Source organism: Drosophila ananassae, chromosome 2R (genome assembly GCF_017639315.1).
Source record: "Drosophila ananassae strain 14024-0371.13 chromosome 2R, ASM1763931v2, whole genome shotgun sequence".
NCBI lineage: Eukaryota > Metazoa > Arthropoda > Insecta > Diptera > Drosophilidae > Drosophila > Drosophila ananassae.
The window spans coordinates 21,331,926-21,349,884 of NC_057928.1; the positions used below are offsets into that span (position 1 = coordinate 21,331,926).

General features: G+C 41.9%; 3 protein-coding genes and 2 long non-coding RNA genes across 6 annotated transcripts; 2 read left to right on the forward strand and 3 right to left on the reverse strand.

The window, feature by feature from the left end:
- Positions 1–7,725: 7,725 nt before the first annotated feature.
- Positions 7,726–8,558, reverse strand: LOC6507890 (V-type proton ATPase 16 kDa proteolipid subunit). The gene is made up of 2 exons (XM_032454041.2): positions 8,504–8,558; positions 7,726–8,449 (listed from the first exon to the last, which is right to left on the reverse strand). The coding sequence occupies exon 2, from the start codon at positions 8,407–8,409 to the stop codon at positions 7,930–7,932; it is 480 nt and encodes a 159-aa protein (XP_032309932.1). The 5' UTR covers positions 8,410–8,449; positions 8,504–8,558; the 3' UTR covers positions 7,726–7,929.
- Positions 8,559–9,462: 904 nt separating this feature from the next.
- Positions 9,463–10,188, reverse strand: LOC6507889 (V-type proton ATPase 16 kDa proteolipid subunit). Of its 2 annotated transcripts, none has more exons than XM_001956498.4 (2): positions 10,056–10,188; positions 9,463–9,995 (listed from the first exon to the last, which is right to left on the reverse strand). In XM_001956498.4, exon 2 carries the CDS (start codon positions 9,980–9,982, stop codon positions 9,509–9,511), a length of 474 nt encoding a protein of 157 aa, XP_001956534.1. In that variant the 5' UTR covers positions 9,983–9,995; positions 10,056–10,188; the 3' UTR covers positions 9,463–9,508. The 2 variants fall into 2 exon arrangements, with proteins under 2 accessions (XP_001956534.1, XP_032310261.1); XM_032454370.2 differs by having other exon boundaries at positions 10,051–10,186.
- Positions 10,189–10,457: 269 nt separating this feature from the next.
- LOC6507181 lies at positions 10,458–11,588 on the forward strand. Its single transcript, XM_001956497.4, has 2 exons — positions 10,458–11,061; positions 11,380–11,588. Exons 1-2 carry the CDS (start codon positions 10,563–10,565, stop codon positions 11,478–11,480), a joined length of 600 nt encoding a protein of 199 aa, XP_001956533.2. The 5' UTR covers positions 10,458–10,562; the 3' UTR covers positions 11,481–11,588.
- Positions 10,570–12,031, reverse strand: LOC116655839. Its single transcript, XR_004310916.2, has 2 exons — positions 11,596–12,031; positions 10,570–11,523 (listed from the first exon to the last, which is right to left on the reverse strand). It is a non-coding gene; the product is annotated as an uncharacterized LOC116655839 (long non-coding RNA).
- Positions 12,032–13,811: 1,780 nt separating this feature from the next.
- On the forward strand, positions 13,812–14,746 carry LOC26513988. Its single transcript, XR_001408837.3, has 3 exons — positions 13,812–14,163; positions 14,219–14,432; positions 14,506–14,746. It is a non-coding gene; the product is annotated as an uncharacterized LOC26513988 (long non-coding RNA).
- Positions 14,747–17,959: the final 3,213 nt, after the last annotated feature.

Below are 17,959 nucleotides of genomic sequence, written 5' to 3' on the forward strand. Positions count from 1 at the left end.
ATCGATATTCTCTTGGAAATGCAAACAGAGCGAAAAGTTAATTATAATGCGGTGGAATAACCGCTACGCCCATTTAATGGAGCTGTTTACTTGAATAATGCAGAAATCAAATAGCCCCCAACCGATCCAGTCCGTCCATCATCCGATACTATCCATTCCCCATGACGGAGACACCGCCGCATTCTAGCCGGGAATTAAGTGGGTGTCCCACTCTGCCAGGTTCCCACAGTTGTCACAGCACCCCCGCTTATTACCTCCGCCAAGGTAATAATATTACAAATGCTGACTTTCCAGGGACAATACCAGCTTGCAATGCAGTTTGTCATTAAAGGGAATACAAACATAAGCGGACTAATGTCTCATAATTGAGCAGTGTTTGGTTTGTCCAAGTAGCTATTTTGCTTCCCTCTCAGAGGGTACTATGATTTTGTCACAAGGGGCTTTTAACCTATAAGGTCTCATGGAAATATATGGTTTTTTTTAAAACAGTCGCAGGGTCTCAAGAATCGGATGATTATTGGCATAGAATGGGCATCGTTCTTCGCTATTGTCCTTCCATGCATTTTTTTAACCGGGGGCAGTTTTGGAGGGGATTCTTCAGGAGATTTAACAAAAAATCAAAAAAAAAAGTTGTACCCTGATTTTGATGCAGATTGGCAGAGAATCGGTCCACAAATCGATTAAGGTATCGGATGAATATTGGAAAAGATATGGCCTTCTCGGTGGGTCATATAGTGGCCCCATGCGTTTTTCAATCTTTCGAAGGGGATCCTCCAGAAAATTTAACAAAAAATCGAAAAAATATTTTGTTTCCAGATTTTGATGCAGATTGGTGGAGAATCGATCCACAAATCGTTTAAGGTATTCCGCTCAAGAATCGGATGAATATTGGAAAAGATATGGCCTTCTCGGTGGGTCATATAGTGGCCCCATGCGTTTTTCAATATTTCAAAGGGGATCCTACAGAAAATTTTACAAAAAATCGAAAAAATATTTTGTTTCCAGATTTTGATGCAGATTGGTGGAGAATCGATCCACAAATCGTTTAAGGTATTCCGCTCAAGAACCGGATGAATATCGGCAAAGACATAGCCCTCTCTGTTGGTTATGTGGTGGGTCCATGCGTTTTTCAAACTTAGTCATGAAATGGGCGAGAAAGGGCATTGAAGCTTCGACTCTGTCTTACGGAAGCCTTTCCTCATTCTCCGAAGTGATTTGTCAAGTGTAATAGTAGTGTCTTTCAAGTGACACTATTATTTCCATAATTCTGCCTGTTTATAATATTTTATGTTACGAGAATATTCGCTGACCTATTAATATGGCCGAAAAGTGAAGCAGTTTGTCCTAAAATGGGGATTATGAAAATCTCGAATTTTATTCAAGAGCAACAAAATACATATAAAAGGTTTTATTCGAAAAGTTTTACTTTTCAGACTGGCCCGAGTGAAATTTCTATGTTTAATGCTATTAGTGACCCTTGACCCAGCTGGGGATGGCTTAAGAAATTCAAAAAAAGAAATTCGCCCGCCCGCCCGTGATGGAAATTCACTTAGTCATTTTCACAGCCATTAGCTGGGCCAGAAATTGCTGAGATGAGGAAAAGAATTTCATTTTTTTTGTTGCTTTGTTTGTTGGCAGTTAGCTCCTGGTCTTGGTGTTGGTCTTGGTCCTGGTTCTAGTCCTGGTCACGTCAAGAAGTGGACAAGCCCCCGAACGCATTCTGCTGACCAAATGAGCAACTCCTGGCGGCCCCCCCTCCCATTCTGAGGAGCGGCAAAGAATTCAAACTTTTAAAAGTTTTCTGCTTTTCACTTTTTTCTTTTCAATTTGGACGCAGGAGCTCTGGGGGAAACGAACCGAACTCGAAGAAGCTGTGGAGCATCGTTAATGGTTTTTTGCAAAACTTATGAAACAAACTATATACAGGATGGGTCCAGTGTGGTCCTCCGGCCGGGCTAGGATTGGCTTCTGCTCCAGTTGCCGGTGCAGGGCACGTCAAAGACATTTTCACAAAGGCGAAAAAATAACGAGGGTTGATTGAAAGATCCCCAGTATGTTATACATTAGAGTCTAATCCATATAATAGGCTTATAAATTGATAAATTTTTGAGAAATCTAATAAGCCAGTTTTTCTGATAAAAACTTTAAATCTTTTCTTTAAAAGTAAGTAATTTGAAAGAGTATTTATTTTATATTTACTGATACTGATACTTGCTTATAAATGGGCTCATGAATTCTTTCCTTTAGCCCAGCCCTAATGGAAGCCCTCGTCCTTTTGGATGGCAGTGTAATGTCACGTACTTTCACTTTTCCACCTCCGCCTCCGCCTCGAACCATTTCTCCGTTTGGAAAATGGCCAGAGCTCAGCGTCAATGCGTCGTCCTTCGAAAACGAACCTATTCAAAGCCTTCATGCGTTTGAATTCTATTAGCTCAAGAAAGGATTTTCTGTGCTTTGGTTCGCTTTAATGGGGAAGGGAAGGGAAGGGAATGGGGCGGTGGAAAGGAAGGAGGGCCACCGACCACACTGAAGCCAAATGGCAGGGGGTGTGGCAATGGGTCCGTCCGGCTGCTGTCACAAGCACTTTTTCAGCGTTACGTTTGCCGTTTGCCCCCGAGGGTGTATTTTCATCATTTTCATTTCTGGGCTTCGCCATGGTCGTGCCTCTGCTCCTGTTCCATTTCTGGCTCCCCCGTCCCAGCGTCAGCCTCAGCTTCAGCCACGGCGTCGGCATCCTGCCTCCATCCTCCATCCATGTCTCGATTCTGGTCGCCATGCCATGCACATCCAATTGACATTTCAGCTTAAGTCATTGTGTGAGGCAGCAACAAAGGGAGCGCCAACAAAACGGAAGGCTAGCAAAATCCGGACAAGTAGCGAGCTGAAGCTGTCCGTCGTTCAAACACCAGGATAACCAGCGACCAGTGATGCCATCGCCCCGCCAAGATAAAGGATCTAAAGCACCAAAACAACAAAACAAAAAGAAAGGACAAACAAAAATAGTAAATACAAAATAATAAATATTGGCTCAAGGGTAAAAAGACTAACTCTGAAATTGTAAGCCCATTTTTGCATCTTATTTTGAAAAGTTAAAATGAAAACGTCATCACTACCAGGACACTGGCTGCTGAATCCCTTCCAGCTGCAGAGTCATACACTTATTCTGCTCACTGTGCGAAAAACAAAGCCCGAAGAAGGAAGTAAAGTGCAAAAGCTGCAACGGCAACAAAGGCGCACACAATTACCGAGCACTGTGTCCTCTTCCAACCCATGCACCCAGCCACCCATCCACCCATCCACCCATCCACCCATCCACCCATCCTCCCAATCCGCCCACATTACATTTGAAGAAGGAAAGGCAAGGACAAGGGAGCGCTTGGTCGAACTTTCGTGTTTACACAAAAACATTTAGACTGATCCCAGTGCATAGTGTGGGGTGTTAGAATGTGGGTTAATGGACGCGGCAGCCAACGCAAGCAAAGGGTTGAGACATCCGGCAAAAGCTGGATTTTGTAAGATTGATGGAGCGCGGAATGGGCCAGGATGGGACTAAGATGGGAGAGAAGGGCAATCCCCAGGGAGGGCCAGATGGAGCTCCTGAACAGGGATTACCTTGTAGTTTCACTGAATTAACATCCGATTCGGAAGGTGGATGTGGTTCACGTTCTCTGGAATCAAGAAATAAGTGCTGGATTTAAGATTATATACGGGAGGTGTATTGGGGATTGGGGATAAGAAATTGCAAGGTTTAGAAGAGGCTTTTATTCCTAAGACTTCACATCTTTAAACTTGAAGTTCTTAAACACTTTCCCATACTGTCGCCACTAACAACGAAGGCACTCCCAAATGAAGGCAATATCTCAAATGGGAACCACATAAACGAAATAATAAATACCAAATGATTTCATTATGTATGTTGGAACGGGGCAGGATGGCATTTGCCTTCCCTAGAAACCGACAGTTGTCGTCCCTTCGTCCTGGCATTTCTTTTATTACAGAAATTGCGAAGAAGAAATAAAAAAAAAAAAGAAATAAGGAGGAAAATTCTTAATTTCGTTTCGTTTCATCAGCGGCAACGACAAGATTTACAACATACTGTGAGCATAAAATAAAAATCTTATTTTCGTTCAAATGCTTTAGGAGGGTGGACAGACCTAGAGAGCCAGAGCGAGCCAGATCCGAGCGTCGAAATAAATAAATAAAGTAAAAAAGCAACGGAATAGAATGAATAAAAATACTCGAACGTACAAAAGCTGCCACCCATTGTCTGCCATGGCGATTGTGCGATTGTGGGACGATGGGGCGATGGGGCGCACTGGGCGTTGACAACCTTAATAGTTATAGTGGAATGGGATTGGGTTTCAGGACCCTCATCCTTCTAGCAATTCGAACGCATACATCTGCCCCGCCAGCAAATGCAATAAAACGCACATGTGCCAGGACTCTATAGCTGGCAACAGATCCTGCTGCTGCTGCTTCTGCTTCTGTCTCATAATTTCAGTGCGGTTGGCAAATAAATTTGATTTTCAGCGAATCGTCTCCGGATTGACTTTGACAGACTGCGAATCGTAGGGTTATCATCCATTTCTCACATATTCTCACATTTTTCGATAACTCCACGTTTTCTTTTTCCATTTACTTTTCAGTTTAAAGGAGACTGCTTCTGAAACCAGGAAAAAATTCATTAAAAAAGCCAAAACTGACAAAACTATAAATCACTTTATGGATGACCTTGCACCTTCAACTGGGTGGCGTTTCTCCCTTTTTTTTGCCGAGTTTGGCAATTGCTTGAATGACCTTTTCCATTGTGGAGAACTGCGACCTTTCCTACAAAAAAGAGTTGAAAAACTTTGTGATTGCACAAAGGATATTGAAATGGTATTGTTGTGATAATAATTTATAGAAGCTGGAGGAGATGGAGTTGGAGTTCCCCTCCCAGGCCTCACCTTCAGATATTAGGCAGTGACCTCCTCCGAATACCAATCTCCAAATCAAAATAATATGTGTCCAGACGCCCACCTGCTGTTGCCATCGCGATTTCATTTGGCAGATATTTAACACATCGCCTCAACACGCCCCGAAATCGCGACAGATATGGGGGGGAAGATATCGAAGGAAGTCGGATAGGTGGGTGGGTGATGGGAGGTAGGAGGTCGGAGGTCAGTGTGAAGCCTGGAGAGACAGCAGAAAAATAATTCAATGCAAAGGAAACAACATAGCACAAGCACGCGCTGATGAATGGAGGAGGTGGCGGATCTGGCTGGGGTCTGGGAACTGGGAACTGGGGTCTGGGAACTGGGGACTGGGGGTGGTGGGCGTGTAAACGGAAACGCAGAGGACAAACATGCCACGGGCAAAGGACAAAAGTCAGCCCTCTGAGGTGTTGCCAACAGGAAAAGCTTCAATCAGCAAAAAAAAAAAAAAAAACAGCAGAAAGCCAGAAAGGAAAAAATAAGGAAAGAAAAAAGTAAATATATAGAAAGAGGAAAAAAGGGAGAAAGGCGAAGGCAACCAACTACACATTTAGTGTTTATTTCGTATTTATTGAGAGCGGTAATGGGGTCGGGGGTTTTGTCGGAATCCGAAAATGAAATCAGCAAGAAATAAATGTCCTTGTCGCACAGCATAATATAGCCTTCCTCTCTCATCCTTCCCTTGGAACACACACAATATATAAATTGTTTCCAAATCATTGGATACTCAGCCACAGAAATACGAAAATGAAATTAAGTCCGGCGTGGACAAAAGCCGAAATATAGTTACCCTTGGCCGAAAGAAAAGCCACGAAAATCTACAAAAGATTAAACTTCAAGATGTGCTCCAGGCTCCCGGCTTACAATAGATTCAATAATATCCAGCTAATCATAGGGAATCTCGGCAATGGATATTACTCTGGGCATAAAAAAGGAGAATTATTCAATATTCTTTTGGGAAAATTAGATAAACTAAATTAAGGTCGAATGTCATATGATGCTGATCATAATGGTGATGGGATGGATGGCCATGTTACTCTCAATGAATGACTGAATGAATAAAGATTCGGAAACTGAAGGAGCAAATGGGAGAATCTGTCAGGGGCATTAAAATTAAACTCCAATGGCCTGTGGCCTACAGCCCGTCGCCCACAATTGATGTGTGCGGTTTTAATGTTGGCCGCATTTTCGGCAATAACAAATCGGCCAAATGGCCAACGTCCCTCGAGCATAACCAGCCAGTCCCCAGAAAAAGCCGGCTTACAAATGGCTCCCCCGACTATGGGGATTGTAGCTTGAAAAACCCAAAAAGTCTCCTATCCCCTATGTATATTTATTGATGTACTTTTGATGTATGACAGGACAAGTTCGTTTGGCAAGTTTGCGGAACTGACAAACCACTTCTTGATTTATATTTGATTTGGATGGGAGGTCGAAGGTCACACGACATTTGTATCGGAATGATACAGTTTCCTAGACCATTATTCTTGATCATCAAATTGAGTTTTATTACTTTCTATTCGTTTATGTTTAGTATAATTAATGGAGATTGATTTTTTCTTAAAATATAACTCTAAGATACCCGATACTTCCACCTTTGCTATTGAAGTTTATAATTCTTCTTCCTTGAAAATCCTTGAACCCATCACGTCTTGTTGTTGAAAAACTATCATTTATGCAAATTGCCAAAGAAGTGGAAGCTGGTAAGAGGGATTCTTGGGATTTAATTCCGGAAAGAGACTCTCCCACCGCATTTCCATTCCGTCCACACATTAAATACATATTTATTTATGTTTGCCTGCCGTTTGTACAAAGTGTTTGCACTTAATAAACCCATTTCGCTAAGCACTTTGTCAGTCGGCCTCGGAGGAGGAGGAGGCCTATGGGAGTCTTAGGCCCACCCACCATCCTCTTACAACCCACCACAGGAGACCGCCCTCTTTTCGCATTTTACTGTTATTTCAGCATTAAAAGTTCATCGAATGGCTGCGGAAGTGAAAACAATTATCTTCAGGAAGGTGAACCATAAATCCTCCGAATCCGAAATCCGTAAGTAAATTGCAAATTTTCGTTTATTACTTTCGATGTGGAGGCCGGGCTCAAGGGATTTGCGGTTAAATCGAATCGATATTTCTGTGTTATCATATTTATTATGCAAACACACTCACAACTGCTCACAAGCTTTCAGCTCCCAAGCAGAGATGCCAAAAATGACACACGTGCCAAATACAATAAGTAGGCACACAATTTTATTTCGCAAAAATGTAAATATGTAAAAATAACACACCATATACCCACTCACGTCGTTCACAAATTTCGACACCTTTTCGATTGAAATGTGTGTGGTTTTTATTTCGTCTCGTTATTTATTTGATTGCGCGCTGGAGAATATATACAATTTGTTTGCTTCAATTATCAAGAAATTGAGAAACAGAAGGCAAATCCATTATCTGGCGAATTGTTGAATTAAAATAAAGCTTGCTATTTCGGGGATTTTCCGAAAATGTATCTTTAGGCCAAGGTAGCATCGAAGGGAGTGTGATATGCTATTATATCTATAGTCCTAGATGGTCTTTCGCAACAAAATTGAAATTAGGGTCTTAAAAAATATTAATTAGCATACTAAACATCTTTAAAATAAAGTTTTCCTTAAAAAAATCATACATTAAAAAATAATTTCACAATTTTAATCAGATATTTTCATCTATATCTGTAGTTTTATTAAAAAAAATATATATTATGTAAAGATAAATGTATTTATTATATGTTTTATTCAAATAAGTGTTTATTATTGCCATAACTGTGTATTTTTTAATAATATTATAACTTAATGTTTCAATTCCATTGTCCCACGAGTTCGATAACAAATACTCAAGTCTTCTATCGATATTTACTTTCATGAAGAAACTCTTATACCCTTTTTAAACTTTTTTCGGAGATTTTTGTCGCAATTTCTTTATGGATTTTTGGTATACAAGTAAATGGCAACAATCAGCCCGTAAAGCGCCAGGACCTCTGCAAAGATCAGGATCAAAATCATTCCGATGAAAAGTTTCGGTTGCTGAGCATTTCCACGAACGCCGGCATCTCCGGCAATTCCAATGGCGATTCCGGCTGCCAGTCCCGGAAAACCCACCGACAGTCCGGCTCCCACATGAATATGGCTCATCTGAAGGGTATACTCTTCGGTGATTGCTCCGGCAATCAGTACAGCTACCACCAGGCCGTAAATGGCGATAATTCCCGCCATAACCACAGGAATGATGGACTTCATGATCAGATCCGGTCTGCTGATCGCCATTACGGAAATTCCGATTCCGGAGGCCGCCGTGCCATAGGCAGCTCCCAAGGTGGGGAAAATAATGGCGCATGCGGCGCCCATGGCTCCCAGGAAGACGGCATAAGATGGCGTACTGTGTTCCGTTTCAACGTCCATTTTTAAGGATCAGGAAGGCAGCTTCTGGAATATCTAAAATCTAAGATGATAGATCTTACTAGTTATTTTCTCTTTTACTAAATTTGTGTTTTACTTTTAATAAAAATGACAAGTATTTCCAGTGTTGATTGGCTAACTATTTTTTGTATTTAATCAGCTAATTTTCAGGTAGTTCTTGAGATGAAATAATGCCAGTGCTCTTACACAATATACATTTCAAAGGTTACCCCTATAAAAGTATATTAACAAATTTTATAGAAAGTGTTTGCTGCGGTTTCCGGTTCTCTCAAAAATTTATAACCCCAACCAGGACCAGGACCCGGACCTAAACCTGAACCCGGCACCCAGACCCGAAAGCCCTGGTCCAATCCCCTCCCTAATCATCAGGGGGCCATTTTCAGTATTGAAAATCGAAGCTGCGGTTGCTTATACACTTTGAGTGGTTTTCCCCATTGCTTTCGACGCTCTTTTCGTTACCCTCCACTTGTTTCAATTAAACAAATTGGAAAATATGAGCCCGAATCGAATGCCGAGCTTAAAAAGGAGCGGCGACACTTTTAAAAAGCAACCACCCAACCCCCACCATCCAACCATCCAACCACCCAATCCCATCCCCATCCCCATCCCCACCCAGCTATGTTATTTTCGCAGCCCCTTGCGCAGATTTCCTTCAAAATGGAAATTTGTTGCCACCGTTGAAGTGTCTGGGGGAGCAGTCGGAATTGTTTGTGGGGCTTCCAATTGCTCCCTTTGCCCCCCACCAACCGCACTCTCGTTTTTATTTGTGGCCCAGGACTCGGGGTACTTTGCATTTTGAATATATATGTATGTATATCCACCAGCATACTCCTCCGACTCCTCCTGGGAGCTTGTAACTTGTAACTTTGTCGCTGGCTTTGCGTTCGTGTGATGTGATTGTTAAGTTGGCAAAGATTTGTCACAGGCGTCTGTTTTATAATCGTGGGACTGTTGATGGCCTCAAAAGGTGAGCGGAGCAGGTGAGTTCCCAGCTAAGCTCCTTCCATTTTGATTACAAAAATATAAATAGAAACTTTCTAATCTCCACAGTTCAAATGTTATATTTTAAAAGTAAAAGTCTCTACTTGGTGTACAAGTAAATGGCCACAATCAGGCCATATAGACCCAGGACCTCGGCGAAAATCAGGATCAGGATCATGCCCACGAAGAGGCGGGGCTGCTGGGCAGTTCCCCGCACTCCGGCATCTCCCACAATCCCAATGGCAAAGCCCGCCGCCAGTCCGGCAAATCCCACGGATAGTCCGGCGGCCAGGTGGATGTAGCCCTTTCGAGTGGTGTAGCTTTCCGAGAGCGATCCGGCAATCAGGACCGACACCACCAGTCCGTAGATGGCTATAATGCCGGCCATCACTACCGGAATGATGGACTTCATTATCAGCTCCGGGCGCATTACGGCCATGGCCGCTATTCCCGTGCCGGACTTGGCCGTTCCATAGGCGGCTCCCAGGGCGGAGAATATGATCGCAGAGGCCGCTCCCATTGCTCCAAAGAAGTACGAATACTCCGGCGAATCCTTCTTCACAGGTTCTGACATCCTGTCGGTGCTTCTGGAAAAGGATTCAGTAGAGGTAAGTGCTACTGGAGGTTGAATAAAGGGATCACCTTACGAAAAACTCGAACTCTTTAAGCAGAAGAAACACTAAGGAAATTTCTCCTTTGATCTCGACAGCATTCCAATCAGTCGAGGAATTCGATTTTTGACTGTCAGGGTATACTTTTGACTCATCGCCCTCTTTATAGAAAATATTTAGTTTTAATTTTTGGCAACAAAGTTTTTATTCAGAGAATGATATGTCCTCATGAGATATACTCAAGCGAGCATCTTAGTATTTTATAATCCCTATCGTATCATCCTCAGTATAGGAGTGCAGGACTCTATAAAAAGTGCCTCACAAGGGACTACTACTCCAATATCTCCAAATATACAAAAACCTTATACTCTTAGTCCTATATTTTGGAGAAAAAATTAAAAACAAAGCAACCCATTAACTTTTCGTTTGGAGTAAAGCCCCTTGAATATTCAGTCATCCTGTATATCGGTCAGAGTAAAATTAGGTTTTGAGCTTCAATAACACTATCCACTATTTTCTTGTTTCGAACACTCCGTATCAAAAATGCCTTCCGCAAATTTTTATATTTTTGGTCTGGTTGCAGTCACCATCGCACTCATGATGTTACCCGGATCATTGCGAGCTGATGACATTGTATGTACCAAGGGCGAGGTATTCCAGATAACGAAACAAACATATCTGCACGAAAGACGTCCCGAGTATATGCTTGTCTTGTATTATAATGAGAAAGATGAAGAAATGACAAAGATCTTAACGGAGGTGTCCAATGACTCCGGTGATCTATACGCTAAAAAAAATTACTTTTGCGTAGCGCAATATGATTGCAAAGAGAATCCAGTTAAATATGATTTTTGCGGCAAAATAAAAAGGCCGGAGTTGTTTATGTTCAAGTCATATGAGGAGAACGGGCTGCATCATGTCGGCGAATACACCGTGGTGGGCATCAAGGACTTCATAAAGGATTGCCAGAACCCAGAGGCCTGGCGTATCACCGAGGAGCCAGACGCAGCAGTTGGCCTCAAAGGACCAGCTAAAGGACTTGGTATTTTAGTACTAGTATTTTATTTATCAATTTGGTTTTCCGTCTTATAAATTATGTACGCAATGGAAAATTTTATTAGATGGTGTTTAATAAATAGATATATTTAATAAATAGATAATCTAATTAAAAAAGTTTATTGATTTCCAAAAGCCAGCCATTCCTATTGTACAAAGTTTATATTTGATATTTTTTGCTGACTTCCGGCATAATAAACATCAAGTCGCCATGGTGCAAAAGGTTTTCCATTAAAGATTTATGCTTCCTTGAGGGATTTAGCATCGATATCCTTTTTTGTATTTTTTTTTTTTATTCTTTTAGGGTCGTCGCATCCAGTGCCGGTGTGCCGCTTCTACTACGGTTTCCAACTTTTGTTGCTGCGTTTTGCTAGTTATTGTTTGGACCGCTTTGTGCTACTATAAATCGTTTATGTATTTTGTTGAGTGCGAGAATTTATCGCTGGAGCTGAATATGGGATAGGAATCACATAAATACAAATAAATCAAAAGCATTTCGAATGCCAATGGCAATACAAACAGTCTTTTTCCTTCTACTTCTACTTCTACTGCTGTTGCTGCTGCTACTGCTGATTTCAAGGAATCGAAAAATTGAGAAATACAAATGGTTGAGAGTGTCCCCCTCCGTTGTAGTTGTGTTTGTTCAGTATATAGTATTGTACCCTATAGTAGTGGCCATAGGCAGGCTAGACTGTGCTGTGCGAAAAATTGATGTCTTGCCTCATAAAAATAAGGCATCAGAAGAAGAATCGCCCGAATGTGTTTTTGTTGAAAGCAACATTGTAAATTTTATGACTTTTTTATGCGCTGAAATCTATAAATTATGTAAACTGACACTGACAGCTGTCAACCGAAGGCTCAGCGACACTCCACTGTGGCACTCACAGGCCCATTCCCGGACTCCCGGCCTCCCGGACTCCCATCCGCCACTGGCACTCGCACTGCCACTGCCACTGCCACAGCTAGTGTTGTTAATTTTCTGAGCTGTGAAAAAATATGCAAGTATTATGCTAAAATTTTGACAGCAAAAAAACATATTTGATTTTGACATATTTTAATTAAATTTCGGGGTTATTTCGTTGATTCTGAATGGCAATAAAATAATGGAGAATTGTTTACTTTTTCTGTCAAGGATATAGCTTTTAAGTGGATTAAAATTCTATAAAGCAAACCTAAACTTTAACTTCCAGTGCCCTCTATTTTTGCTTTTATTTCCATTTCCTCTCTAGAATTTTCCGCAGGAAGCTAGATTTTCTTTTGTGGAAAAGCTGACTTGGCATTACTGCCACTGTGCCACTCAGGCTAGCAAGCGGAACGGTTGCAAGTGACACATGTGTCAAATGGTCGATGGGGAAGCGCAACAAAATTCGCTCTGCCACTGCCTGGCTGCCTGGTTGCCTGGGGTCTTCTGGTCTTCTCCTTGAGAGGGCGAACTTCACGTCATCCTGCCACCATCATGCCACACAGTGCCACACACTACAACACCCCATCTCCAACCCTCCCCTCCCAACTGCCACACATTTTCAAACCGGAGAAAACTGATGACTCGAGATGATTAAATGATTGCGAGAGGCAATAAAAAAATTTATGTTTCGAATTATTGCTAATATATATTTTCTGTTATTTTTTCTCCTTCACTTCTGGGGACTGCAAAGCGTTTTTTTATATTGTTTGTTCTATTTTTTATCGGTTGACTTTTAAGATTTCGCTCCCCAGCTGAGAGTTCATACTTTTAGAGAGGAAAGGGAAAAACTCTAGACAATTATAGATTTTTCATTAAGATGAGGTATGTAGGCTAACCGATGTTAGCCTGACTAATATCCCTAAAAAAATAAACCAACAGCAATTAGGGCTTAGCATATCCTTGTCCCGATTTTTCGCTCACTGTAGTTAAGTAAATCACAACGTTCCTGCCAATGTGCAATAAATGCGAGAGCCATGGCTATTACCGGGGAAAGCAGGCGGCACTAACATAACTAACGAAAGAAATTAACCAAAAATAAATTAACTGGAAACCCCCAAGGCCCCCAACTCCAGCTCCAGCTCGAGCTCCAGCTCTAGCTCCACCCAGCACCTGCTTTGGGAAAAAGGGTTCCGTTCCTCGATTCCACTGGGGCTGGGAATCGGGGTGTCAACCGACCAGGAGCTCGGAGGACCCACTACCTTCATGTTGCTTCCGCTGCGATGGAGACAACACCGAGCAACAGAATGAATGTGTGTGACTTTTGGGATCCCAAATGTGTTTTCAACATGCAATTTTTATTATTGACTGCCACGTCTGTCGCACTGACGGTTCTCGGTTGTCGCTTGACGGTTGACGGTCGATGGACTGTCGGATTGTTGGGTTGTTGGGTTGTTGGTGGTGTTGCTGGTGTCGTGCCATCTAGCAGCTTTACAGTGTTTTCCGCCTGGCGAATCGTGAAAATGTCATTACTGTCAATCAAGTCGAGCAAAGGTTTTTCCGCGAAAACCAAACCGAACGAACATTAAAGCCAAAGCCAAGTCCTTCCTGCCCAGCCAAGTGACAAATTGAAAAGTTCATTCAAAATTGAAGCGATTCGCCAAAAAGTAGATTAAGTATTTTATTTTTTTTGTCAACTCTTTCAAGTGTTCTTGGCTCATTAAGGTAATTAGCAGAAATAATCAATATTAATTAGGGAAAGAAAAGGGAGTTTAAAATACTTACTTCAGTGAATGTCCTTAAATTAATCAGATCCCTATATAATACCTTCCACAGCAATTTTAATGGGCGTGTGATTTTGAAGACTTATTCCATGCATAATGCCGGAGGACAGAGACAATGGGGTTATTGCCTCGCGTGTTGTGCGTCAATTTTGATCCGCTGACAGGAAAAATATATATAAAAAAAAAAATTGGAAAAAACAAAAAATATATGGGAATATGGGAGGAAGCTAAGCCGGAGAAAGGAGACGGAAAATTGAAATTGTCAGAGGAGCTAGCAGGCCAAACAGGACCAACAGGCGGAAGAGTGATTGCCGACATGCATCGCCGGCATTGGCGTGCCAAATGTAACGATTTAGGCATTAGTCCGGCCAAGCTTGTTGAATTCCGGAGCTGACGGATATATGTATATGGTATGTGTATGGTAGCGGACATTGGCTGATATATCTTTTATTATGTAGTTCTGTGTCATCGTAAAAATCGCCGGCTATTACTTGATTGTCCTTCATGAGAGCCATAAAGCCGTTGGCGGCCTACGGACTTTGCCCTCTCTGCCCTATGGCCTATTGGCCCGGGGGGCCATTGTAAAATGATTTACTCGCCGGGCTGCCCCTCCTCTAGCTCCTTCCGTTCATTTGTGGCGGGAAATCGGTGGCGGTTTTTGGATAACAGGGAGTATGTTTGCCTTGGCGGCTGACTACTCACTCACTCATTTTTTTATGATTCGCTTTTTTACGGTCTTTTACAGTTTAACGACGCATCACTGACACACAAACTGGAATTTGGAGTTTTGGAATTAGAAGAACGAAACTGACTTTTGCGATGGGAGGAGTTCTTCGAGTCCTTACGAAATCTATTCACGATTCTTTCTATGGCAAAATAATGTTACCATTTTATTGTATTTATTCTTCTTGTCTTTTAGGCTGGTCCTAGTGGGTTTTTTCGTCCTTTATTTTTTATATTTGTTGGCTTTTTTTTACGCCTTTGTAGCCTTCTTGTTTTCGCCATTTTTTTGGGAGGGTCTGGCCATTTTCTGGATGGCAATTTTATGTTATGATGAGTCTTTGTCATTTTTAGGTTTTACTTTTCTGCTTTCGAAACATAAACCAATTTATAGAACAGTTCTCCCGATTATTGGAGTTCTTAAAAAGGCATTAACCTAATGAGTTTTCATTTATTGGCTTGCCTATTAAATTAGTTTAAGATTCAAGTAAGTCTCTTTAGTTTAAATTAATTTATTTTTAGTTTATGTTAAGCAGTGGCCTAATTATGGCCGACCCTTGACATCTGGTGAGAGTGTCGGGGTGGACATTGTTTTCCTTTCCATTTCAGGATATTTCCATGATGGTCAAGCGATAAGAGCGACAGCGATGAGGATCGAAATGAGCTAATAATTTAGACACTTTATGTCCGGACTGGGACTGGGATTATGGCCGACACAGGTGGCCGAAACTGGATGGCTACCGGCATGAGGTTACCGGCTTATCTGCACCGACGACCGCTGTCGACAAGCCTGAAATATGGAAGCGTGAAGCTGATGACATTGATTAGGGTAAGTCCGGGGGGTGGGGCGGCAGCAGCGGTGAAAGTGACTGAACTGCACTCTCTCTGCCCTTGTCCCTGTATCTATGCAGGTGGAACTGATCGACCATCACTCTACCTATCTTTTACTTGCTCTGGCCTGGGTTTTATTTTTTTGGCCCGTCACCCGCATGGCTCACTGGCGACAGAAGCACTTGAAGAAAATATTATTTAATATTATAAAAAATATTTATAAAATAGATTAGATTAAAAGAAAGTTTACAAATTAAAAATTAGAAAATTAAAGTATTTAATATTATCTTTGATAAAATTTAATCAGATTCCGTTCTCTACTTCATCTTTCTCTCAGTGCATGCATTAGATAAATTAGCTCTAGTTTTCTTTCATAGTCATGAGCTAGTGTGGGTGAGTTTTCTTTTGTTCAATTCGGCTGACCGACCGGCATTTGAGAGAAAAACCGCCGGATTCGTAGTCGGATTCGGATTCTCCTTGAACGTGCGTTTCATGCGGTTTGGCAATGTCTTTGGAATACCCTCTTCTGGCCCCTGGCCACTGGCCGGTATTCTTGGGCCACGTCTTCGAATGTGCGTGTTAGGGTTTGGGCCACGGATCAGACAATCTGGCCAGACGTGGCCGACAATCGACATTGGCCAAAAAAAAAAAAACAAAAAAAAGGGCAACACAAAAAAACTGTCTTATCATTGTTAGGCGGGTGGCTGAAGTGGAACAAATTAATTTCTTTCATTTTAATTATTCCTCTTTTTTGTTATTCCGTTCTTATGTATTTTTTTTCCTCCTGTCCGTCATACAAGTTGCTATAATTTGAGAGCTATTAACTCGCCGGCTGTTAAGGTCAGAGTGTAGCTGGCTGGATATACGCTGGAATCATGCTTTAATTATTTAAATGAATTCACGTTCGTATCTTGGTTTTCTTTTCTCACATTGTCTTCTCACAAAAACCCCGTAAATCATGCACATCATCGTGATTTGAACTGTTTTGTCATGGGTATCCAAAAAGTAGTTTAAGATCTTCTACTTGAGAGGTCTTAGGTAAAGAGTCTATAGTTTCCATAAACCATAAACATACTTTAAGAGAAAACCCAGCTGAATCTTAAGAGTACATATATTACATATATACTACATATATTAACTAGCCCCCAATTTGCTATAAACTTCCCCGGACTAATCTTGAGAAAACAGTATGACTTTTAAGAATCCTTCCCCATCATTTTATACGAAATCAATAGCGTGGGTGACAATAGCCGGCCAGGACTGGCGAGGAACCCCCAAGGGAGGGCTAGGAAACTCATATAAAAAATATATATTTTTTCCAGCTTTTGGCTATCTAGATCATCGAGTCACAATGTAGATGCAACCAAGTGAAAGACATTAGCAAAATGTGTAATAAGAATGGTACGAGCGATAAAATTGGATTACACAATATTTTTACGCAGCCCATCCGGAGTCCGGACTAGGGTGGTGGTTGGGGGCTGGGCTCCTTGGGTCGGGGGCATAACCGTTGACCCCGCGGTGAATCGCGTGTGCAATGGCCGCTTGAAACTTCACACCCAGCGCACACGATAGACGGAGACGAAGCCGAAGCCTTTACCAAACCCAAACCTAAAAAATACAAAAAAAAAAAGAACCATACCCTGGCCAATCTCCCATCGGTTTTATTCCTGCGGTTATTTTCTTGGGTTCAGGTTCCTTTGGGTTCGTTGCCGTGCTTTTCATTCTTTTCATTTTTTCTTACATTTTTTCTCTTATTTTTTTTATTTTGGGGAACAACACATGGGCACGCAATGTTTCCGCTGCAACAGCAACAGCAACGGCAGTCTAAAGTGTCCAATCAAGTTTTTGAAATGAAACCTAAATAACATGTCATAATAAATAACCTTCAAGCGACCCGGGGGCCTGCCAGTTGACTCTCTGCGGCAGGACAGGGCAGCAGTGGGCTGTGGACTGTGGACTATGGACTATGGACTGTGGGGCTCTGGTCCTGACTTTGACTCTCTGGCCAAAGAAGAAATCCAAAATCCTGTAATTACAACGTAAATCCAAAATGTCTCAACGCCGCACAGCCGTTGCACACTCACTCACATACAAGGATTCGAAGGAAACTTAATTCATATATCAAAAAGTTTGTCGGACGGAGAAGTGGACGAGAGTAGCAATTTGCGCGCAAGTAGCCAGGTCCGCTTCAAAGACCAAGAACAAGTCCAAGACGGAGTCATGCACTGAGCAAAAATTATCTCTAAAATAAGAAAATAAAACTATATTTAAATAAAGATTATTTCTGGAATTAATTGTCAAGTTAGTGACTAGTAATGATACTTAAATTCATTGTTAATCTATAGGATACTATTTATTTCTTGTAGTGTACATATATATTGCACACATTTTAGAGGCAGGTCCTGGGGCTTGTGCTTGGATTACTAGCAGTGGCTGTGCGGGTGGCCGGTGGCCGGAGAGGATTGGCGAAGGAGCTCCAGAAAAGGAGCACTCCCCTTCGCCAGAGACCACCGCCTCCTGTCCGGCTGTCCGGCTGTCCGGCTGTCGTGTCGAATGAGAAACACAGCAATTATGCAATTTGATAATACTTCATTCTCGGGTAATAAATATTAATTATTTTTTGCGAATGTGATTTCGTGTTTCCTTCT

Bases quoted from the DNA above. Each gene is read 5' to 3' on its own strand.
- LOC6507890 (XM_032454041.2), bottom strand. From the start codon at position 8,409: ATGGACGTTGAAACGGAACACAGTACGCCATCTTATGCCGTCTTCCTG.
- LOC6507889 (XM_001956498.4), bottom strand. From the start codon at position 9,982: ATGTCAGAACCTGTGAAGAAGGATTCGCCGGAGTATTCGTACTTCTTT.
- LOC6507181 (XM_001956497.4), top strand. From the start codon at position 10,563: ATGCCTTCCGCAAATTTTTATATTTTTGGTCTGGTTGCAGTCACCATC. The intron at 11,062-11,379 runs GTATTTTAGTAC...TTATTCTTTTAG, and splicing joins AGGACCAGCTAAAGGACTTG to GGTCGTCGCATCCAGTGCCG.